The sequence below is a fragment of the Rana temporaria genome, chromosome 4, assembly GCF_905171775.1.
Source record: "Rana temporaria chromosome 4, aRanTem1.1, whole genome shotgun sequence".
Classification (NCBI taxonomy): Eukaryota; Metazoa; Chordata; class Amphibia; order Anura; family Ranidae; genus Rana; species Rana temporaria.
This window is the reverse complement of record NC_053492.1, coordinates 217618130-217642999: the sequence shown is the minus strand read 5'-3', so window position 1 is coordinate 217642999 and position 24870 is coordinate 217618130. Positions and strand designations below refer to the sequence as shown.

The 24870-nt window shown below is 45.5% G+C and overlaps 1 protein-coding gene across 2 annotated transcripts in view; it reads left to right on the top strand.

Moving 5' to 3' along the window:
* The window catches only part of LOC120936992 (collagen alpha-1(XXI) chain-like), a 280507-nt gene that overhangs the window by 240461 nt on the left and 15176 nt on the right, over positions 1-24870 (top strand). For both annotated transcript variants that reach the window (XM_040349853.1, XM_040349854.1), the window contains exons 24-26: positions 11647-11691; positions 14006-14038; positions 22225-22371. In XM_040349853.1, the coding sequence (XP_040205787.1) occupies positions 11647-11691; positions 14006-14038; positions 22225-22371 (225 nt within the window). The remainder of the gene's footprint in view (positions 1-11646; positions 11692-14005; positions 14039-22224; positions 22372-24870) is intronic.

Genomic DNA, 24870 nt, shown 5'->3' with positions numbered 1-24870 from the left:
TTCACACGCGGCTATAATGAATTGTCGGCTCTGACAATTCTAAAGGGATTCATTCATAAAACAAACAAAAAAATGTGTAGGGGTTCCCCCAAATTAAATTACCAGGCCCTTCAGGTCTGGAATGGATATTAAGGGGAACCCCGCCGTAAAAACCAAAAAAAAAAAAAGACGTGCGGTTCCCGGCAAATATCCATTCCAGACCCTTCAGGTCTGGTGTGGATTTTAAGGGGAACTCCACCCCAAATTGAAAAAAAAAATGGCGTGGAGTCCCCCTAAAAATCCACACCAGACCCTTATCCGAGCACGTTGACCTGGCCGGCCGCAGAAAAGAGGGGGGGACAGAGTGCGGCCCCCCCCCCTCTCCTGAACCGCACCAGGCCACATGCCCTCAACATGGGGAGGATGTCCCCATGTTGATGGGGACAAGGGTCTCATCCCCACAACCCTTGCCCGGTGGTTGTGGGGGTATGCGGGCGGGAGGTTTATCAGAATCTGGAAGACCCCTTTAACAAAGGGGACCCCCAGATCCTGACCCCCCCCTGTGTGAAATGGTAATGGGGTACATTGTACCTCTACCATTTCACCCCAAAAAAAATGTCAAAGTGATAAAAATGACAGTAGCCGGTTTTTGACAAATCTTTTAATAAAATCTTCTTTTCTTCTTTCCTTCGGGGTTCTTCCGCTGCCTCTTTCTTCTAGTCCACATCTTGCCCGACGTCTTCTTCTATCTTCTCCGTCCGTCCTTCCGCCTTCTGGTCCCGCATCTTGCCCGTTGTCTTCTCCGCCAGCCTCCTCGTCCGCATCTTGGGTCTTCTGCGGTCTTCTTCTCGGTCCGCCGCCTTCTCGTCCCCTGCGTTTGAATTGTAATTGGCCGCCGTTTTCCCGCTCCTGGGACCCGCCCCCCTCTGACGCCACAAGTAAACTCCTTAGAAGGTCATGTGCGTCAGAGGGGGGCGGGGTCACATGAGTGTGACACGGCGGGAACTTCTTCTCCGGGCGGCGCGATTGAAATTGAATTCCCCCGCTGTGTGACGCTCTGCGACCCCGCCCCCCTCTGACGCACATGACCTTCTAAGGAGTTTACTTGTGGCGTCAGAGGGGGGCGGGTCCCAGGAGCGGGAAAACGGCGGCCAATTACAATTCAAACGCAGGGGACGAGAAGGCGGCGGACCGAGAAGAAGACCGCAGAAGACCCAAGATGCGGACGAGGAGGCTGGCGGAGAAGACAACGGGCAAGATGCGGGACCAGAAGGCGGAAGGACGGACGGAGAAGATAGAAGAAGACGTCGGGCAAGATGTGGACTAGAAGAAAGAGGCAGCGGAAGAACCCCGAAGGAAAGAAGAAAAGAAGATTTTATTAAAAGATTTGTCAAAAACCGGCTACTGTCATTTTTATCACTTTGACATTTTTTTTGGGGTGAAATGGTAGAGGTACAATGTACCCCATTACCATTTCACACAGGGGGGGGGGTCAGGATCTGGGGGTCCCCTTTGTTAAAGGGGTCTTCCAGATTCTGATAAACCTCCCGCCCGCATACCCCCACAACCACCGGGCAAGGGTTGTGGGGATGAGACCCTTGTCCCCATCAACATGGGGACATCCTCCCCATGTTGAGGGCATGTGGCCTGGTGCGGTTCAGGAGAGGGGGGGGGCCGCACTCTGTCCCCCCCTCTTTTCTGCGGCCGGCCAGGTCAACGTGCTCGGATAAGGGTCTGGTGTGGATTTTTAGGGGGACTCCACGCCATTTTTTTTTTAAATTTGGGGTGGAGTTCCCCTTAAAATCCACACCAGACCTGAAGGGTCTGGAATGGATATTTGCCGGGAACCGCACGTCTTTTTTTTTTGGGGTTTTTACGGCGGGGTTCCCCTTAATATCCATTCCAGACCTGAAGGGCCTGGTAATTTAATTTGGAGGGACCCCCTTTTTTTTTTTTTTTTTTTTAATGAGCAATGACTCTATTCTTTATAGCCATGAGTACTTTAACCACTTGCCCACCGGGTTAATTCTGGCACTTCTCTCCTTCATGTGAAAATCACAATTTTTTGGCTAGAAAATTAATCAGAACCCCCAAACATTATTTATTTTTTTTTAGCAGACATCCTAGGGAATAAAATGGCAGTCATTGCAATACTTTTTGTCACACCGTATTTGCGCAGCGGTCTTACAAGCGCACTTTTTTTGGATAAAAATCACTTTTTTGAATTAAAAAATAAGACAACAATACATTTTGCCCAATTTTTTTCTATATTGTGAAAGATAATGTTACGCCGAGTAAAATGATACCCAACATGTCACGCTTAAAAATTGCGCCCGCTCGTGGCATGGCGTCAAACTTTTACCCTTTAAAAAACTCGATAGGCGACGTTTAAAAAATTCTACAGGTTGCATTTTTTGAGTTGCAGAGTAGGTCTAGGGCTAGAATTATTGCTCTCACTCTAACGATCGCGGCGATACCTCACTTGTGTGGTTTGAATACTGTTTTCATATGCGGGCGCTACTCGCGTATGCGTTTGCTTCTGTGCGCGAGCTCGTCGCGACGGGGCGCTTTAAAATTTTTTTTGGGGGTTTTCTTATTTATTTTTATTTAGTTTTATAATGTTTTACACTGAAATAAAAAAATAAAAAAAAAATGATCAGTTTTCTTCCTATTACAAGGAATGTAAACATCCCTTGTAATAGGACTAGTGTGTGACAGGTCCTCTTTATGGAGAGAGGCGGGGTCAATAAGGCTGGAAAGCATGGTATTGCAAAAAAAAAAAAAAGATCTCATGCTTTCAGCTGCAATCATGTTCGTTCACCACAGTGGTGTAGTGTATAGCACTTTGACCTAGCAGCAAAAGAGTCGTTGGTTCGAATCCCGCCCGTGACAGCATCTGCATGGAGTTTGCATGTTCTCCCTGTGCCTGCGTGGGTTTCCTCCCACAATATAAAAACACGCTGTAAATCGGTTCCGGTCTAAATAAGCCCTAATATGCAGTAGTATATTAAGGTTTGGTTCTGCCCTAGGCCTGACTACATATCTGCACCTCCTAATAGAAAAATGACCCACCCCCTTCCTGTCAAGGTCACACCCTGTTTTTGTATAACCCCGCCCAGTAATTTTCAGGGGACCCACACACTAGTTCTGGGGGGGCACTGGATTCCCTTAACCACTTCCATACCAGGCACTTACGCACCTTCCCGCCCAAGCCAATTTTCAGCTTTCCACACTGTCGCACTTTGAATGGCAATTGCGCGGTCATACAACACTGTACCCAAACAAAATTGGCGTCCTTTTTTCCCCACAAATAGAGCTTTCTTTTGTTGTTATTTGATCACCTCTGCGTTTTTTTTTTTGCGCAACAACTAAAAAAAGACTGCAAATTTTGAAACAAAAAAACCTTTCTTTTTTTAGGTTAATTTTTTTGTAAATAAGTTTTTCTCTTTCAATTACGGGCACTGATATGGCGGCACTGATGGGCCCCGATGAGATGGCACTGATGGACATCGATGAGGTAGTACTGACGGCACAGATGAGGTGGCATTGATTGGCGGCGCTGCTATGCGGCACTGATGGGCACTCATAGGCGGCACTGATGGGCACTCATGGGCGGCACAGATGGGCGGCACTTATGGGTGGCACTGATGGATACTTATGGGCGGCACTTATGGGTGGCACTGATGGATACTTATGGGTGTGCATGGATGGGCACTGTGGGGTGGCACTGATTTTCCCAGTCAGTGCCCATTTGTGGGCACTGATTGGCATATTTTTTCTTATTTTTTAATGCTTTTTGTTTTTTTGTTCTATATTTTTTTTGTTTTTGCACACCCTGGTGGTCCAGGGTGGGCATCCCTGGTAGTCCAGTGTGGTGATCCGAGGGGGGGCTGCGCTGATAAACAATCAGCGCGAACGCCCCCTGTCAGGAGAGCCGCCGATCGGCTCTCCTATACTCGCGTCTGTAAGACGCGAGTGAGGAAGAGCCATCGATGGCTCTTCCTGTTTACATCGTGATCAGCCGTGATTGGACACGGCTGATCACGTGGTAAAGAGTCTCCGTCTCCGTGAGAGACTCTTTACCGAGATCGGAGATGCAGGGTGTCAGACTGACACCCCGCATCACCGATCGCCGCGCTGCGTGCCCCCACAGGCGCGTGCGGCATGAAATCCTGCAGGACGTCCTGTCAGGATTGTGTAACCACTTCCGGGACGTAAATCGGCCATAGGCTGGGCGGGAAGTGGTTAATTTGCATAGTTTTTCTCTCACTTCCTGTTTGGCTATGGGGCAGGAAGTGAAGGCAAATCTCCCCAATTGGACACAGATAATACAAAATAAACTGACAGGGCCTATAACCCTCCCTCACTCTATCCAAAATGAAAGAAAATAAAACTTGTTGATTATAGTTCTTGTCAGGGGCGGACTGACCATTGAGTCACTCGGGCACTGCCCGAGGGCCCCATGCCACTAGGGGGCCCCATCCGGGTTGCCAGGCTCAGTAAAACCAGGGACAGTATGTAAAAATCTGTGTTTTTTTTTGATCTGTCCCTGATATGTCCGAAAATGACATGCTTTTAATGTGAATATCCCAAGATTTTAGCTGCCCGCCTCTGCACTACCTCCTGGCGTGGTGGTCATCTGTAAGCCCAGGGGCCCCATAATCTTCTATTGCCCAGGGGCCCCATGAGTTGTCAGTCCGCCCCTGGTTCTAGTTTAAGCACAAATTTTATAGAGTTTTATTGAGAGCCCTAAGAAAATATAACCATGCCAATAGGCCAGGATAGAGCGTTGCTAATATGTAGGAATGTGTGTGTTAGAGCACCCCACCCAATGTTAACTAAAAAATTATTAATTTGCAAATAAGTATTATCTGCTCATTTTTTTGGGGATGTCTGCACCCCTGATAGTGACAACATTTGTGAGGTGTCTTCACCCTTTCTAATTCATTCACTTCCTGTCACATAGCCAAACAGGAAGTGAGGGTAAAACCTTACTAATATATTTTCTTGGGGACACAGAGATCAATCTAAATAGTTTCCCATTATGTAAATTGCACTCTAGCATTTTGCTGTGTACACCCCAAATTATTAGGGATCTTGGACTTTGGGGTCCATTTACTAAAGGCAAATCCACTCCTACAAGTGCAAAGCAAGGAAGAAAACAAAACAACTTTGCTTCTACAGGATTGGATGTTAAAACCATCAGTGCTTCCTCTCTGATTTTCAGCAACTATGCTTGTACTGCAGAGTGGCTTTGCCTTTACTAAACCCCAAACTAAATAATCATTTGGGGCAGGGATCCTCAAACTACGGCCCTCCAGCTGTTGTAGAACTACACATCCCATGAGGCCTTGTAATGCACTGACATTCACAGACATGACTAGGCATGATGGGAATTGTAGTTCCTGAACAACTGGAGGGCCGTAGTTTGAAGACCCATGATTTGGGGTGTACACAGCAGTGCTGGAGTGCAATTTGCTTAATGGGGACACTAGTTAGATTGACCGGTGTCCCCAAGAAATGACACTGGTAGGGTTTTAACCTCACTTCCTGTTCAGCTGTGTGACAGGAAGTGAAGCCAATTTTAAGAAAAGGGACACAAAGCTCAACACAAAAATAAAAAAACACAAAGCAGGGGTTCTAACACTCACTTGGCTTCCCTCAAACACCCACAATTTGAATAGGATTGCCTTGCGCTAGATTTAAGCACAGTGCTGTAAATCAGCACGTCAAGCCTGTCCACCAATAGCAAACCCCCCCCCCCACAGGCCATGTTTGCAGGTTTTCCTTCATCTTGCACATGTGCTTTAAAATAGTCTGGACAGCAATTCTTGATAAGAGAAATCCCCAAAACATGTCCTGTCGGGGGTACTTGAGGGCTGAGGACCACTGCAGAATAAATAAAATACTTACCAGTTTTTGTCTTTAAAGTCAGGGAGAATAAACATGGCAAACATTTCATGATTACACACCAGGAAAGAAGCTTAGACAAAAATCACACATAATTTGTTAGGCCCTAACCTAGTTCAGCTGCAGCTGTCAACATATGTAGCATGAAAAAGTAACAAAAGACAAACTTAACAATTTTAAAGTAATTTTTATTGGTCAACAAAACAAGGAAAGCAAAAAAAGACAAACAAACAAAAATACTTTTCAAAATTCTAATTAACCATAGCTTTACACATTTTTCAGAAAATAAGGCCACATAGACAAATACATCAAAGTGAACATCATTTAAAAATAAACCAAAACCATTGGCAAAATAAAACAAAACCCATGCAACAAACCACATTTGTGTTTAGCAACAGCATTTCTGCCAGCCTGCCCCTTCTGAGGGCAGCTGAGGACTGATCGATCCAAGCTTTTTATAACAGTGCTAGTAATGAAGCAATTGAAATCACATGACCAAATTGCAGTCTCTAGTTTGGGTGAGCTTGTAATTGGGCACACCTGCAATTAACCCAAACCACGCTCTATGAGCATCCAATGAGTGTTTTTCACCTTTTAAAAAGAAAGGATATTTTTTTTCTAAGTGTTTGAGCATGCTCAGTTCATCACACATGTAGGAACCAAGCTGCAATGGAATGAGAGCTTTTTTTTTTTGGTTTCCCCTGATCTGATGCTTTCCAGCCTGAAGGGGAGGTGTTAAAGACAGAAGTAAACACGCACATTTAATAATCTATTTGTGTGAAAAAAAAGGTTGCCAATTTTGTTTGGGAGCCACGTCGCACGACTGCGCAATTGTCAGTTAAAGCGACGCCGCGCCGAATCACAAAAACTTGCCCGGTCATTGACCAGAAATATGGTCCGGGCTCAAGTGGTTAAAAATTAACAAAACACAAAAGTGAGCCCAATTTTTGGGGATAATGTGAAAGATGATGTTACACTGAGTAAATAGATACCTTACATGTCACGCTTTACTATTGGAAACACTCCTGCAATGGGGCCAAAATGAATTCCGTGAATATCCCCATAGGTGACCTTTTTCTTTTTTTTCCAGGTTACCAGTTTATAGTTACAAAGAAGGTCTAGTGGTAAAAGTATTGCTCTCGCTCTAACGCACGCGTCAATACCTCACATGTGTGGTTTGAACGATGTTTATATATGTGGGCGGGACTTGCGTAAGTCCCGCCCACATATGTAAAAATTATTTTTACTTTTTGCTATAATAAATATCCCCAAAAATATATATTCAAAAAACTAAAAAAACCCTCAGTTTAGGCCGATACGTATTCTACATCTTTTTGGTTCCAAAAAATCGCAAATAGCGTTTAGTGTTTGGTTTTTGCAAAAGTTATAGCGTCTACAAATTTTTTTTTTTTGTTGTTTTAACTAGTTATTGGGGCGATCAGCGATTTTTATCGGTACTGCGACATTATGGCGGACACATCGAACAGTTTTTTGGAACCATTGGCATTTTTCTAGCGATCAGTGCTGTAAAAAATGCATTGCTTACTCAAAAAATGCCACTGGCAGGGAAGGGGTTAACACTAGGTGCGAGGGAGGGGTTAAATATGTTCCCTGGGTGTGTTCTAACTGTAGGGGGGGGGGGGACTGACATGTGTAAATGACAGATCGCTGTTCATGAAGGGGAACTCCAGACCCCCGGAAAAAAAATAAGGTGGGTTCCCTCCAGGTGCATACCAGGCTCTTAGGCTTGGTCTGGAACATAAGGGGTTAAACCCGCGCAAAAAAAATAGCGTGGGGTCCCCCCCAAGATCCAAACCAAGCCATTATCCCAGGCACGCAGTCTGGTCAGACAGGAATGGGGGTGGGGACGAGCGAGCGCCCCCCTCCCTCCTGAGCCATACCAGACCACATGCCCTCAACATGGGGGAGTGTGTGCTGTGGGGGAGGGGGGCACTGCCCCCCCAACCCAAAGCACTCTTGTCCCCATGTCGATAGGGACAAGAGCCTCTTCCCGACAACCCTGGCCGTTGGTTGTCGGGGTATGCGGGCGGAGGGCTTATCAGAATCTGAGAGACCCCTTTAATAAAGGGGTCCCCAGATTCCGGCCCCCCACCCTATGTGAATGAGTATGGGGGTACATTGTACCCCTACCCATTCACCTGGGGAAAAAAATGGAAAAAAATAATACACCACACATGAATAAATTAATTTATTAGTCAGCCGGGGGTCTTCTGCCGGGGCCCCCCACCACCACCCCATTAGGCCCCGGGCTTCGCCATCTTCTGCCGGAACCCCCTTCACCAGTGAGGCTCCTGCCTTTGGGGGAGGGTCCCGGGCTACTACGACGGTTTCTGCGGGGGGGGGTGCACTGGCACCCCACCCCCGTCTTCAGCGACGTAATTCACCGGGACCCCCTTCACCAGGGAGGCTCCTGCCTTTGGGGGAGGGTCCCGGGCTTCCACGACGGTTTCTGCGGGGGGGGGTGCACTGGCACCCCACCCCCGTCTTCAGCGACGTAATTCACCGGGACCCCCTTCACCAGGGAGGCTCCTGCCTTTGGGGGAGGGTCCCGGGCTTCCACGACGGTTTCTGCGGGGGGGGGTGCACTGGCACCCCACCCCCGTCTTCAGCGACGTATTTCACCGGGACCCCCTTCACCAGGGAGGCTCCTGCCTTTGGGGGAGGGTCCCGGGCTTCCACGACGGTTTCTGCGGGGTGGGGTGCACTGGCACCCCACCCCCGTCTTCAGCGACGTAATTCACCGGGACCCCCTTCACCAGGGAGGCTCCTGCCTTTGGGGGAGGGTCCCGGGCTTCCACGACGGTTTCTGCGGGGGGGGGTGCACTGGCACCCCACCCCCGTCTTCAGCGACGTAATTCACCGGGACCCCCTTCACCAGGGAGGCTCCTGCCTTTGGGGGAGGGTCCCGGGCTTGTACGGTGTCTTCCGCCGGAGGGCGCCACTCTCCGGGCTTCTGCGATGCCTTCCGCTTCTGCCTGTCTCCTCCGCGGAGCACAGGGCTTGTCTCCGCTGTCTTCTCCCTTCTCTTCCATTCGATGTTGACACGACGAGGTCCGGCGCTGGAATGCCGTCTGAGCAGTGGGCATGGACTTATATAGGGCAATGCCACCATGTGACCTCAACCCATGTGACATCACATTCCCATCATGCCCAGGGAATGTGATGTCACATGGGTTGAGGTCACATGGTGGCATTGCCCTATATAAGTCCATGCCCGCCGCTGACACTGCATGTCAGCGCGGAACCTCGTCGTGTCAACATCCAATGGAAGAGAAGGGAGAGGACAGCGCAGACAAGCCCTGTGCTCCCGGAGGAGACAGGCAGAAGAAGGAAGAGAGAAGAAAGAAGACGGAAGAAAGCCCTGGCTCCGCGGGGGAGCCAGGCAGAAGAGGGAGCAGAGAAAAGACCTGGGAGTTGGCGCACCCCCGGCAGAAGACCAGGAAGACCGGAACCCTGGCGGAAGGCACCGGAAAGACCGGGGGATAGGCGCCATCCCCCGGCAGAAGACCCCGAAGTCCGGATGCCCCTCCCTAATGAAAAAGAGCTTAAATGGGGTGGGGGAAGGCTCCGGAGAGGACCGAGGGATGGCGCCCTCCCCCGGCAGAAATCACCGAAGCCCAGGGTCCCGGCAGAAGATCGGGAGAGAAGAAACCCCCCCTTCTAAGAGAGCTAAAGAAGAAAGGGGGGGCTCCGGAGCTGATTAATAAAATATTTTATTGTGTGTGGTGTTTTATTTTACTTTACATTTCCCCCATGTGAATGGGTAGAGGTACGATGTACCCCATACTTATTCACATAGGGTGGGGGTCCGGCATCTGGGGGCCCCCTTATTAAAGGGAGCTCGCAGATTCCGATTAGCCCCGCCCGCATACCCCGACAACCAATGGCAAGGGTTGTCGGGAAGAGGCTCTTGTCCCTATCGACATGGGGGCAAGAGTGCTGTGGGGTGGGGGGGCAGTGCCCCCCTCCCCCACAGCACACACTCCCCCATGTTGAGGGCATGCGGTCTGGTACGGCTCAGGAGGGGGGGGGCGCTCGCTCGTCCCCGCCCCCATTCCTGTCCGGGCCAGACTGCATGCTTGGGATGAGGGCTTGGTTTGGATCTGGGGGGGACCCCCGCGCCGAATCGGCGCGGGTTTAACCCCTCACGTTCCGGACCAAGCCTAAGAGCCTAATGTAGCCCTGGAGGGGGACCCGCGCCGATTTCAAGTTTGAAATTTGGCGCGGAGTTCCCCTTCAGGGCTGAAAACAGCTCGGAGATTCCCGTGCGCCGCGTCACGCAGCGCATTCACGGGTACGCCGCTTGGTATTTACCAAGATTTTCACGGCGTACTGACAAGGCGCACGGGAATCCCTGACTTTTCTCTCTGCGCATGCCCAGTATGCAAATGAACCTCCCGAGGTTCAGGCGCACTGTGCAAGCGTACGGGGATCTGTTTTCAAAAAACACTTTCCCTTTCAATTCGGCCCGCCAAACACTTCAAAACACATGTCACTTCACTTCCCCTGCATCCCCCCACCTCCCCCCCTAATAAACTCCCGCCCAAACCCCCGCAATTTACAGTTTAATGTGCCGTGCGCCAGGTCTGTACTGGTGCACAATGCACCCTCTCCTGGGCGCACGGAGCACATTAGTAACTAGGGAAATACACTGCACTAGCAGCGTATTTCTTTAGTAAATGGCAAAACGGCTGCTACTCCTGCTTTTACTCCATGAGTCATGGAGTAAAGGCTTGGTAAATCAGCCCCATAGTGTGGCTAAATCTAATTGTGGCACAGACAACAATAGAATTCTATCTCAGCAAGAAAATGTAAAAACAAGTTTGGGTTTTAGATACATATTTGGTTGAGTTAGGAAATTAGTGAGTTAAGAAAAACAGAAGGAAAAGTAAAGCTGTGAAATATAGCAAACAATTGGAGTTTTCATGAGAAAGGGAAACAAAAATGAAATTTCTTTAGATAACCGCTTCCATTTTGCCTGAGTTTTCTTTAATAATTTTCTTAACAATCCACCTCTATATTACATATTACATGGTTGATATTTCTTTCAGCAGCATAAACTACTAAAATTGTTTTGATATTTATTATGATAAATGTAAATAAAAATATAACAAATTAAACTACCAATTACTAAAAAACAAATTACATTTTTAATGTTTATCATGACACTGTAACACTGTCAATTGGGTGTTGAAAGTTTTTCTAAGAGAGGCATGAATATATTCTTCCCCACCTTCATGTTCTGGGAACGTGGGCAAAAATACATGTTTCTGCTTGAGTTCCAGGAAATGTGTGTAAATGCTCCAAAACATGCATCGTGGTTGGGTTACCATTATTCCTTAATGGCACCAAAATACATAACAGTTGAGCGTTTTGTTGCATGACAAAAAGCATTAAAAATTCACCAAAATGTGCATTGCAAAAACATCTGAGGCTCACAAAAAAAGGTGCAGGCACATTTGTCACATGTAGGGCAGAGATTCAAGTGAATAGGCTGCCTTATGCTATCGCATGACAAACATGAAAAAAAGCAAGGAATAAAATGTTATGTATTGCACAGGTGTGAAGGGAATCTAAGATTTTCTACACAAAATGGAAGAAAATAAAAGTATAATTTGTGAAATCAAAAGGTTGTTGTATTAATGCAGAATTTACTGCAAACATATGACTTTGTTGCAGTTGAAGCGTGTTAATCCTTTGTTAAAAATCTAACAATAACTGTATCTTTTTTTAAAGGGCCATAAGGGAACTCAGGGTTCTTCCGGTATTCCAGGAATTAAGGTCTGGAAATTTTGCTTGCAGTTGTTATTGCTTAGAATTGTTTATATTGTCATTATCTCTCTGTTTCATTATATATATATATATATATATATATATATATATATATATATATATATATATATATATATATATATATATATATATATATATATATATATTTTTTTTTTAAAGGGGTAGCAAACTCTGTTACAACACTTATACCTACAGGTAAGCCTATAATAAGGCTTTTCTGAAGGTACTGTAGATATCTCCTAAACTTGCACTGTTTAGGAGATATTCTGAGTGCATGCAGCCAGTGACATCATCGGCGCATTCGCTCTGAAGGTTTGGCAAACAGTGCCTAACCATCAGAGCCAATACTGTAAATGGTGGCTCCTGTGTGAGTGCGCCCCCAGCTACTCATGTAGCCAGGGACCGCATATCCCTAAGGCAGACAGGGGGAAGATGTCAGCCCTCTTAACGGTGACAGCATGGAGCTGGAGGGCTTTGTTCTAAGGTACGTTTCTCATAATGTACTAGTATGCGATGCATACTAGCACATTATGACATTGCCTCGCGGGGAATTTTTCTTTTTTCAACAACTGCGGTTTACTACAGCTTTAAGCGTGACACATATCAGATCTTGTTTATATATTTTAGCTAAAAATTGTACCCCAGGGACTGAACTCTTAGAAATTGTCTGCAGTCTTAGTGGCATGTGATCTGAGTGCAGCATCTCCCTGTTGCTGTGGTGAGCTGTGCCCTCTTTACACTGTTGTACTTTATAAGCAACACAAGGTGAGTCTGGTGCCAGGGTTCCTCACCCTCGATCTGACACTGCTTATACTGCTTCACAAAGGATGCCAGCAAATCCCCAACACTCTTGTGCAGTTTTAACCATTGTCACTTGACAGGCTGGACAAGCAGTTGAGCTCACCCCTGCCCTGCAGTGGGCTGCTTGCTATCAATCCCATTGCTATGCTGCTAAATTGCAGAAGTCCTATGTGCTTGAAGAAATGTAATTGCTGGAGTCTACTATTAACAAGCTCCCTGACAGAGGTGTGTTAACAACTCTGCAATTGTGTCAATACACTTCAGTTCAGAAACTATACATTTGCAAATACACCGAACCCCAATCCTGCTCTTCAGCCACGGCACTAGGAGTGATATAGTAGCAGGCAGGACAGTGGAAGATTCTGATCCTGGTTTAGGCTGTTTAATGCAGCAGAGGCTTTTGGCTTTGCTGGCAACCTGTGTGGGGAGCTGGATCAGCATTTTCTGATCTCAAAAATGTGTTCCTTGAGTCAAAAGTCTGATAAATAGAATATATCTCTGCTTACAAGTATTAACATATTGGCTGGGTCCCCTGCTGACAACACTACTTGCCAACCCTCATTCATTACAATCTACCCCCTCTCCAAATCACGGTGACTCCCTGCCATCTTAAATCGCACCCCATCCCACCTCACCTTCTTTCCTCCAGTCCCAACTCTTCCCTCCACCTCCCTCTCCAGTCACTCTGCCTCTCTGCCAGCTACCTTAAAGATCAGAGCACTGCCAAACTCAAATCTATCCTCCTCATACTACCTCCATACCATCCACCTTTACCCCTGTTCAGAACTTCCCTCCTACCCATCTCCCGCTCCCTATTTTATTACACTGCCTCTGTGCCATGCACCTCTCACCTTTCACCTAAAACACTACAAAAAATCTTCCTTCTACCCCTCCCTCCTCCCCCATCCTCCCCCATCCTCCTTCCCTTTGAGGGGGGCAAAGTTTATCATCCTTGCCCTGGAATCTGGATGACCCTCTCCCGGCTTTGCTTGCACTAACTTATATTCTTACAAAGATCATCTAAACGGTTAATGTACTATTGGTGGTTACATTTGATTTGCTTTTATATTGAAGTAGTCTATGTTTTTGGCTATGCATTTTGAGTTTTATAAAGAGAAAGTCAGCTAATGTGCTATGAGCTCTTGAACAATAGTAAGTATAAAATATAAAGAGTGCAGCTTGTCCTTTGTTTGTACATGTGTTTCAGGTGTCCACACAGAATCACTTGAGAGATAAATAGTCTTTAATTTGTACAGTTGTAGACCTAAAAGAAAATCTGGAAAATGTGCACATGTGGACATCCCTGAAAACTGCTGAGTTTTGAATACTGATGATAAATCAGTATGCATTGGATTCAGAGAAACAGCTCTGTTTCCATTTTGTCAGCACACAATATACCAAACCCGCTAACACAACTAAACCTTTGACCACTTATAATATTTTGCTTATTTTAAAATGTTGTCTTTTACATTAATTTTAACATTTTAGTATTTTTTACCAGGGTGAACAAGGAGAGATTGGTGCCAAAGGAGAGGTATGCATTAATACTAGAAAAAAAAATGCTTCTAATGATTGTTGTTACCCAAAAGTAAATTAAACCTTATTAAACTGTGCTCAAAAATTGTAAAAACAACGTATGCTATATAATACTCTTATAGATGAAATAAAGACAGATCGGTTGATCTGATTCCCACAAGAGGGTATTTTATCACATTAAGATATGTGGTAGTTTTGCGCTGCCACCTAGTGGTGTGTGAATATAAAAGTACAAATAAACGCAGAAACTGTGTGACATAAATCTAGCTGCTGCTATAACCAGGATGTTAACACAAAAAAACAATGAATGAATATCTAAAAAATTTGATAGCGCTGCTAAAATCTGACAAATGATACATAAATCCAATAATATGCAATACACACATGTGCTGTACAGTACAATCCAATAGTAAAGGTATAAAAGTTGACATTATAGAATGTGTTTCAAATTACACTGTGAGAAAAAAGTGCTTTTCAAGTAAAATGTTTTAATAAATCCAATATTGATGTGCAATAAGCGGATGTGCTGAAAAAAATTTAAGTCCAATATCAAATATATATGACAGTTAATTGTAACACAAAATCTTCTTATTTAGAGTGTACTTCCAATTTCACTATGTGACAGGAAAATTGCGCATACCATACGTGAAAAAATTTAAATTAAAGCTGCGACTCAAAAATGTTATACAACATCAAAATACATAAGGAAAAGGAAAGAAGTCGCGCTATACAAGAAAGGACATTATGCCTATTGGCATATATGTATAAATAAACACAATTGTAAATGCAGTGACCAAATAACATACAGTGAATATCAATGACATGTACATAAATAAAAATAGAAAAATGAATGTAATGAAAAACAAAGTCCAAATTTAGGCAAAGATAAGGATAGTCTGCCCAATGTGCAAATGGTCTACAGAACGGTGCAGTAGATGACGACAAAGAACCTCCACCACCATCAAACACTGACCCTTACCAGAGCCTGAGATCTCAAAGAGATCAAACACAGCGAGGATATAAGGAAACAGACATAATTCACAGTGAGGCCTCGTACACACGACCAGACATGTCCGATGAAAACGGTCCGTGGACCGTTTTCATTGGACATGTCTGCTGGGATCATTTGGTCTGATGTGTGTACACACCATCAGACCAAATTCCCCGCGGACAGAATACGCGGTAGCGTGGCGGCGACGATGACGCAGCGACGTGCGCGAACCCGGAAGTTCAATGCTTCCATTCATGTGTCGAATCACTTCGATGCATGCACGGGATTTCGGGCCAGCGGACATGTCCGATGAGTTGTACTGACCATCGGACATGTCCGACAGACAGACTTCCAGCGGACAAGTTTCTTAGCATGCTAAGAAACTTTTGTCCGCTGGAAACCTGTCCGCTAGGCCAGAAAACTGTCCGGTAGGCCCTACACACGGTCGGACATGTCCGCGGAAACATGTTCGGTCGTGTGTACAAGGCCTGAGAGTACAATGGAAACATCCGTCAGAATAGACAAAAAACGAGTCTTCACCAGTATCTCAGTCATCAAGGGGTATCAGCACTCGAGGATATGCAAAAAGAACCAAGGGAGACTCGCATAGTGTAAAATCTCTCAGATATTTAATAAATAAAAAAGAATGCGCACTTACATCATTCTAGTAGCATTAGAGCATAAAAACAAATAAGCTGGCCGGCTATCAGCAGTGTGTACCCGTCTCTTCCGGGTCCTAGCACGTGATGCGGTGACGTCAGACTTCAAATTTCACTGTGAGAAAAAAGTGCTTCTCAGATAAACCAACAATCTGTGACTAGTGCTTCCTTCACCAGGTGATATGGATGCTCACCTCCTTCTTCGACCCTGAAAGGGTCAAGCTCGCTCACAACCATGGGCGTCCGCTGAACGTTTTTCATAGGGGGGGGGGGGCATCATTTTAAGGTTATCCATGCTCGGTCCCTTTTTGACAATGTCATGAAGGGGAGAGGCTGAGTCATTATCACATAAATCGCAGGCATGCAAAGGTTTGAGAAACCTGATGCAACTATCAAGCAACAAGGAACTTTGAATAACAATATCATAAAAAATTATGTCCCCCCCCCCCAAGGAAATAACAACCCCCAGGATCAGTGCCAGTTTCTGCAATAACAATCTCCAGCTTTGCTGTCAGTTTCCGCAATACAAATCGCCAGCATTGGTGTCAGTAGCAACAATAACAACCCCCCACATCGGTGCAGATTTCTAGAATAAAAACTTCAGCATCTGTACCAATGTACATAATAATGACCCTCAGCACTAGTGTCAGTTTCCTCACTCAAAACAATAATAATAATTGCCCCAGCATAGATGGGAGGATATCAGGTTAGACACTTCCTAATGGCTCAGTCCCTAGGATAAGAAATGGATAATGGCCAACAGGCCCTCTTACCAGACCTGGTGAAACTGCAACTGTGATCCCTCTGGCTGGATGTTCACTAACTCTGGGTTGCCTGGGGTGACTCTAGTCAGTAGTGTAGCATGCCTGTACCCTGGCAGTGGCTCGGTCTTTCTCCCTCTCTAGTGGTGCGGGTACAGCGTGGCTCCCTCTCTGGTGGTGCGGGTACAGTGGGGCTCACTCTCTGGTGGTGCGGGTACAGCGTGGCTCCCTCTCAGGTCATGCAGATACAGTGGGGCTCCCTCTCTGGTCATGCGGGTACAGTGGGGCTCCCTCTCTGATGGTGCGGGTACAGTGGGGCTCCCTCTCTGGTGGTGCGGGTACAGTGGGGCTCTCTCTCTGGTGGTGCGGTTACAGCGGGGCTCTCTCTCTCTGGTTGTGTGGGTACAGCGTGGCTCTCTGGTTAGTGCGGGTACAACGTGGCTCTCCGGTTGATGCGGGTACAGCGTGGCTCTCTGGTTGGTGCGGGTACAGCGTGGCTCTCTGGTTGGTGCGGGTACAGTGTGGCTCTCTGGTTAGTGCGGGTACAGCGTGGCTCTCTGGTTAGTGTGGGTACAGCGTGGCTCTCTGGTTGGTATGGGTACAGCGTGGCTCTCTGGTTGGTGCGGGTACAGTGTGGCTCTCTGGTTGGTGTGGGTACAGCGTGGCTCTCTGGTTGGTGCGGGTACAGCGTGGCTCTCTGGTTGGTGCGGGTACAGCGTGACTCTCTGGTTGGTGCGGGTACAGCGTGACTCTCTGGTTGGTGTGGGTACAGCGTGACTCTCTGGTTGGTGCGAGTACAGCGTGGCTCTCTGGTTGGTGCGGGTGAAGCGTGGCTCTCTGGTTGTGTGGGTACAGCGTGGCTCTCTCTGGCTTCCCCCAGCATGAGCACAGTATTCTGTTTTTTCCTTTTGTAACCCCCCCCCCCCAGCAGAGTGCTTGCTTGCTGGGGGCTTTAGCATGGTGTCTGTGGACACGCTGGGGCCGCCGCTCTTAAGGGACAACATTTCCCATGATGCCCCCTGTCCCCAGAGTCTTCTGATTGGCCCTCTGCTGTGGCCAATCATGGCGAGGAAAGCAGGAAGCAAGGCAGCGGCACGGTGAATCCAATTAGAGCCGCTCTCTTTCTTCTAGCTCCAGCTCACAGAGAGGGGGGGCGATTGGGGGAGATATACAGTACAGACAGCCTGCAGCTCTCCTCTCCCTGTCACAGTGCCGCTACTGAGTTCTCTGGTAAAAGAAGCAGCGGCGCTGTGACAGGGAGAGGAGAACCGCGAGCTGCTGTACTGTATATCTCCCCCGATCGCCCCCCTCTGTCAGCTGAAGCTAGAAGAGAGAGAGAGGCTCTAATTGAATTTGTCGTGCCGCCAACTTGCTTCCTGCTTGCTGTTTTCCTCCCCGAGAATCATGGCACTGATTTCTAGGGGGGGGGGGGGCAAACGCCTTCTCTTTCCCTATGGAGCGGACGCCCATGCTCACAACTAATGATAATTCCAATCAGGAAAAAGGCTCCACTCTGATCTTTAATGGTTCCCACCAAGGTCCTGCAGGGATCAAACACTCTTTGCACCTTGTATACTTCTCTTTTAAAGGTTACCTCTGTGATGATCACCAGCAACTCCAGACCGATATGCAAAAATATAAAGTGCCTCCAATAGTGCAGTACCAGGTGTTAAATGGAATAAACCTCACCCACTCAGCTTCATCTATTAAACTCACATTGATTTCAATGAAAAACAGCATATATCATATTTAAAACCCAACAGGTCTCACACATGTCACTGCCAGGCTCTACCTCTACACGTTATGCCACCATCCACGTGGCTTCACCTGGAGGGCAAAAAAAAAAAGATGAAACTCATGTCTATATTTCTATACATTTGTCAGATCACTGGGTCTTGTATAACCCTATTTATGAATACAACACACAGTATGTACAATTGAGGTTGAGCTCAGTCAGGCTTTTATGTCTCTTTTTTGTTTCTTATATATGAATGTACCGACAGCTTCCTCTTAGTAGAACTTAATTTAAGTTCACCCCTTTTTCGAATATTTCCCCCCCAAAATTTTCCTCCCCTATTCTGTCTTGAAGACACATTTTAAAGTTTTCTTTTTATCAATCAGTCTGTGTCATAGCTGGAGAACTAACACCATAGACTTGTTTGGAACCTCTGCTAGCCGTGTTGCTTTCCACTGTAGATTGGTGTCAAGGGAAGGATTGTTTGAGGCATGTACATTTTTGACTACATAGCAATTATAAAGTGAACCTTAAACCAAGAACTCCATAACAGACAAATTAAATCCATAAATGGGAACCTATTCTCCTGTCAAAAGAGTTTTAATTACATTCAGCCATTCTTGTGATAGATTAACCACACCGCACAGCTAAGAAAGTGACCTTGTATTATATTTCAGCCTTGCAGCTATAACAATTAGCCTTATTGCAATTTTTATGACGGGTTTAAATCTGCTGTGTCTATGTGCTTGCCCCTACCACCTGCTGGATAATATTCAGCATTGCAGCATGATCATGTTGTATCTTCACACCTGACTCACTCAGTAATGCTTAACTTGAGTATAGATCACTCAGTGGATACCTAATTAAAAGTGTCTGTATCCTGACCTGCCAGGTTGTATTTCTGAAAATTTAGACCTGTTCACAACTTTTGTAATCTTGTAATCTTCTATTTTTGATTGCATCTGCTTTTGAATAATTTTGTTAATGCTTTTTTTTTCGCTGCCTGTCCTGACTTTCCGTATTTACTAATCTTGTTTATTGCCAGCTTGAACTGACCTCCCCTATACTTCAAGATTTAACATTTCATTCTGGTTCTACCAGGACTATCAACTGTTACCTTAGGCTATCTACAGGATCACCCTGTAGCAGGGCTCAAGTCCTGCGGGAACGCGTGGGAACGGAGTTCCTGCACTTTTTTTCACAGCAGGAACTCAGTTCCCTTTGCAGGACCAGAGCAGCCGAGCCGCCCGAGCCAATCCTTCACTAAGCGGCGATGCCCAGCTCGAGTCACTGTCAGGGGCAGGCGAACCTTAGTAATCCTTTATGTTACTGGCCGCTTCCTGTAGACATTGCGGTATCGAGGAAGTGACGAAATACCCGCACACTACACGATGAATCCATATACAGGAAGCGGCCAGTAACATAAATGATTACTAAGGTACAGTGGATCGAAAAAAAAAAACATGCGGTTTAGTAATTATGCATATGAGCGTATCTTTTTTTATTGGTGGGGGAGTGGATCTTTGGTGGGAGTTTCCACACTTTTTTCTCCAGGACTTGACCCCTGCCCTGTAGCATTTGTTTTCAGTGCAACATCTGTTTCACTTGTAGCTCTAAAAATAACCAGAGAGTACTGTGTTTCCCCGAAAATAAGACCTACCCCGAAAATAAGACCTACGCCGATTTTCAGGAAGGGCTGCAATATAAGCCCTACCCCGAAAATAAGCCCTAGTTTAAAGTGCCGGTGAAATACTAGAGTCCACTCTATTACAGTATTATATAGTGTAGTTGTGCCAAATACCTTTTGGTATAGCGCTGACCTCCCTCTGCTCTCAGCTGTACTCGCGCTGCTCTCCTCTTCCCCTCTCCTTCCAGCGGGGGATCTCTGGCCCCCCTCCCTCTGCATTCCTTAGATCTGGGATGAGCCTTTCGGCGGGACCCGTAATCGCCGAGCAGCGCTCAGCTGATGTCATGCTGATCTGCTCCTCTGAAAGTTGTCAGGGGGAATCTCAGGCCCCCTCCCTCTGCATTCCTTAGAGCTGGGATAAGGCCTCCGGCGGGCAATGAAGTCGCCGAGCAGCGCTCAGCTGATATTACACCGATCTGCTCTTCTGCAAGCTGTCAGTGAGGGATCTCGGGCCCCCCTCCCTCTGCAGTGCTTAAAGAGGGGAAGAGAGCTTCAAAGGGTTACAGATGCGCCCAGCACTAAAAGAAGGTATGTGGCACAATAGAATTGCAGACATACACATTATGCAATATGCGGTGCTGTAAATTTTAGGAATTTCCACAGGGGATTTCTAAAAGGCAGGGGGGAGAGAAGACAGCATATGGCATAAAACCTACATCAAAAATAAGCCCTAGTGTGTTTTTGGTTGGCAAAATTAATATAAGACCGGGCTTATTTTCGGGGAAACACGGTACAAATGTGTGCAGCTTTGCAACAGCCCTATGACACCTGTTGATGACACAAATGATTCACTTATATGTGCATAATGGCTTCAGCATCAGGTGTCATTGTTAAATGGATAAAATGATGTTGTTAGCATAAAAAAAATTAGAAAGTAGTCCTGCCAGTTCATGGTGTGGTGAAAAATGTTCTGTGGATGACAGAGTGGTGTATGGTTGCTTGAAAGTTAAAAATAAGTGTGCTAACTCCTACCTTCTGACCATGCTTTTTTTATAACTGATAATGTTTCTGCTTACTGCCACTCACCTTTGTCTCTGGTTTTGGCCAGAAATGTTCTTGCCTTATTTTATTGATTAGCAAAATGTGTATTCTTTTCTACTTTGCTTATTACTTGAGCATTGAGGCCTCGTACACACGACCGTTTTCCTCGACAGAATCCATCAAGAAACTTGGTGGCAGAGCTTTTTTGCAGAGGAAAGCGGTCGTGTGTATGTTTTTCATCGAGGAAACTGACGAGGAACTCGACGAGAAAAAAAGAGAACAAGTTCTCTTTTTCCTCAATGGGAGTCTCAATTTCCTTGTCGTGTTCCTCGTCGCCGTCGGGCTGGTTTTCGAGGAGAAACACGTTCGTGTGTATGCTAAGAAACCCGCGCATGCTCAGAATAAAGTATGAGACGGGAGTGCACCTTCGGTAAAAGTAGCGTTCGTAATGGAGATAGCACATTTGTCACGCTGTAACAGTGCAAATTGTCTCTTACCAAACTTTTACTTAACACGTAGTAACATCAGATTAGCAAAAGCAGCCCCAAGGGTAGTGCCAGTGGAATCGAACTTCCCCTGCCGTTGTATGTGTTGTACGTCACCGTGTTTGAGAACGAGGAGATTTGGTCTTGACAGTGTGTACGCAAAGAAAGCTTGTCAAGTTTCTCCACAAGTCTGACAAGGAACTCGTCGAGGAAAACGATGTTTCATTTACGACGAGTTCCTCGGTCGTGTGTACAAGGCCTGACTGGACATTTTCACCTTAACTGTTTCCTACTGTATATCAATGCTCATTTTTGTTATAAACATTTCTCATATATTCAGTATACTGAATGGATGTGTGAATTACTAGACAGGCTTAGCAGAATTGCAACCAATATGAATAGCATCAGTAGTTTATGAATGCATTCTCAAAATGCTATTTCTAAATGTATTTTTTTGTATTTTTAAAAATCTTTTCATTCTCAAGGAATGATACTGGTGATATAAGGGATACATCTTTATGAAAGGGCTTCAATATTGACATGTAGGTAGGATTGATGGGATTTTTTTTATACAAAAGGCAAATAGACTGTTCACTTTGTGAGCAAATGCAAATTTCACTTTGCAGGGGAACGTTCCCTTAGTGTAATGAATGAGGTGAAGCTCTGCTTATTTATACAACTTTTCATGTTTCATTATTTACGGTCTTCTAAATTCAACAAATATTAGTAATTATGGATTACAATATGCTGGAACATGTTATTTTTAAGCTCCTTACAGAGGCTGTGTTTTCAGTGAGAAAATCAGAAAAACATGTTGCAAATTTCTGCATATAACTGTAAGTTTAAATGAGTTTCCACAGTTAAATTGAATTGTTTTCTTTACAGAAAGGGGAAGTTGGAGAACCAGGACCCCAGGGGTACAGTGGACCAAGAGGAGAACCTGGTCCTGCTGGATTAGTTGGAGCACCTGGTCCTAGAGGAGTCAATGGTGACAGGGGACTCCCTGGGCTGCCAGGACAGGAAGGAAGGCCTGTATGTGTGTACAGTGGTTACCATAATAAGTAACCAGTTTATAATTATGTAAATGGTGCCATGTAGCATAAATAATATATTATTGGGGCTCTATTCACAATTGTGGTTTCATATGCGACTTAAGTTGCACAGAATTGCTTGACAATGGAAATCACATTGTTCTCAATGGTGCTTGATCACATCAATTCCACTCAGCACGACATGGTTTCGGTAAAGATTTCTATCCTACATTAGTGTAATTCCAGAGTAAAGCCCCCCATAGCGGCCTGAAAAGCAGGGGGAAAACGCTGGCTTAAACAGTGTTAAAGCACATCTAAAATGAGCGACGCTTTATAGCGAACGTGGCGATGGCCCCAGTGTGAAAGGGGTCTTAGAGTTGATATGTGTACTGTTCTGGTAAGGTCTGGGCAGATGGCATCTCTAGACTTCTTGTATCATAATGCTCTTATTAAGAACTGTCCTACAGGTTTCAACATGTTAGTTGTAAAAGAAAACAATTTACGTTCTTACTAGGCATACATAAGGCTCATATTTACCATCCAAACTAGACTTTTCATTCTAACAAATTGAAGAAAGATCCAGAAGATGTTGATTTGTGGCATAATAGAAATAATTGTAACTTCCAAATACATACAGTACCTCACACAAGTGAGCACACCCCTCGCATTTTATATTATATCTTTTCATGTGACAACACTGCAGAAATTATGTCAAAAAGGGGGATTTTGCGCAAAAACTAAAAAAGAAGAAAGTGACGGTAATAAGTGATCATCAACCAAAATAATATAAATCAATTAAAGTGAAATAAATATGTAGAAATACATATATGGGTAAAACAAATGCTAAGTGTCCAATAAGTGAAAAAATTGCAGTAAACTGCCAAGAGAGAACAGAAATGAGGGCTGCGTGTCCACTGTGCAAGATGTATCTGGATGGCAATGAGAGATGTGATCTTATCCATAAAAGGGCTCCCAGAACTCTCACCTCAAAGACTAGGGTCTTACAGCATCAAAGGTCTCCTTGCATCCTCCACCTCCTTGCAGTAATAGAACCTTCCCACCTGTCACACTTCCCTGGTACTTCTCTGGCCTCTCCAGCTGTCCACAGCCTGCTCTCTGTGATGCTGACAAACACCCCCTCGATATTCCCTAATAAACACTCCGTTCCAGGGACGGGGGGGAGAGAGAGAACAGAGCCTCCAATGGTGTAGTAGGTAAAAAGCAGGGGGTCGTTTATTACAGAAAAACCTGCACTTACATCAATCATAAAAGTAAAGTTCAGTGACAGGAACAACAAGCAGTGTTCAGAGCGCCTGCTTACGTTACTCCAGGTGTACGTCTGTCCACGGCCAATCCCTACGCTTTACAACACCGTCACGTGTCTTCATCTGGGGAAACTCTGCCCTCATTTCTGTTCTCTCTTGGCAGTTTACTGCAATTTTTTCACTTATTGGACACTTAGCATTTGTTTTACCCATATATGTATTTCTAGATATTTATTTCACTTTAATTGATTTATATTATTTTGGTTGATGATCACTTATTACCGTCACTTTCTTCTTTTTTAGTGTTTAGTTTTTGCGCAAAATCCCCCTTTTTGACATTTTTGCACTTGTGTATGGTCAACACTACTAGGTTTTGCTGCATTCACGCTTTTGTTTGGTTTTATATTATCAACAGCTCGTAGTAGCGCGAAGGACACTTTATATTATTCACTGCAGAAATTATACTTTGCTACAATGTAAATTTGCTGATCCCTCAAAATAACTAAACAACAAAAGTTTTTGTTTGGGCACAATTTGGACATTTTCAGTTAGGGGTGTACTCACTTTTGTTGCCAGCAGTTTGAACATTAATGGCTGTGTGTTGAGTTATTTTGAGGGGGCAGCAAATTTACAGTTATACAAGCTGCACACTCACTACTTTACATTGTAGACATATGAGTGCTGCCAGCATTGCTGCAGAGGTTGAAGGGGTGGGGGGTCAGCCTGTCAGTGCTCAGGCCATATGCCACACACAAATTGGTCCTCATGACTGTTGTCACAGAAAGAAGCCTCTTCTAAAGACGATGCACGTGAAAAGCCCGCAAAAAAGTTGCTAAAGACAAGCAGACTAAGGACATGGATTACTGGAACCATGTATTGTGATGTGATGAGACCACAATAAACGTATTTGGTTCAGATGGTGTGAAGCGTCTAGGATGGCAACCAGGTGAGGCGTACAAAGACAAGCGTGTCTTGCCTACGGTTAAGCATTGTGCTGGGAGTGTCATAGTCTGGGACTGCATGAGTGCTGGCGGCACTGGGGAGCTACAGTTCATTGAGGGAACCATGAATGGCAACATGTACTGTTGACATACTGAAGCAGAGCATGATCCCCTCCCTCAGGAGAATGAGCCGCAGGGCAGTATTTCAACATGATAACGACCCCAAACACACTTCCAAGGTGACCACTAACTTGCTAAAGAAGCTGAGGGTAAAGGTGATGGACTGGCCAAGCA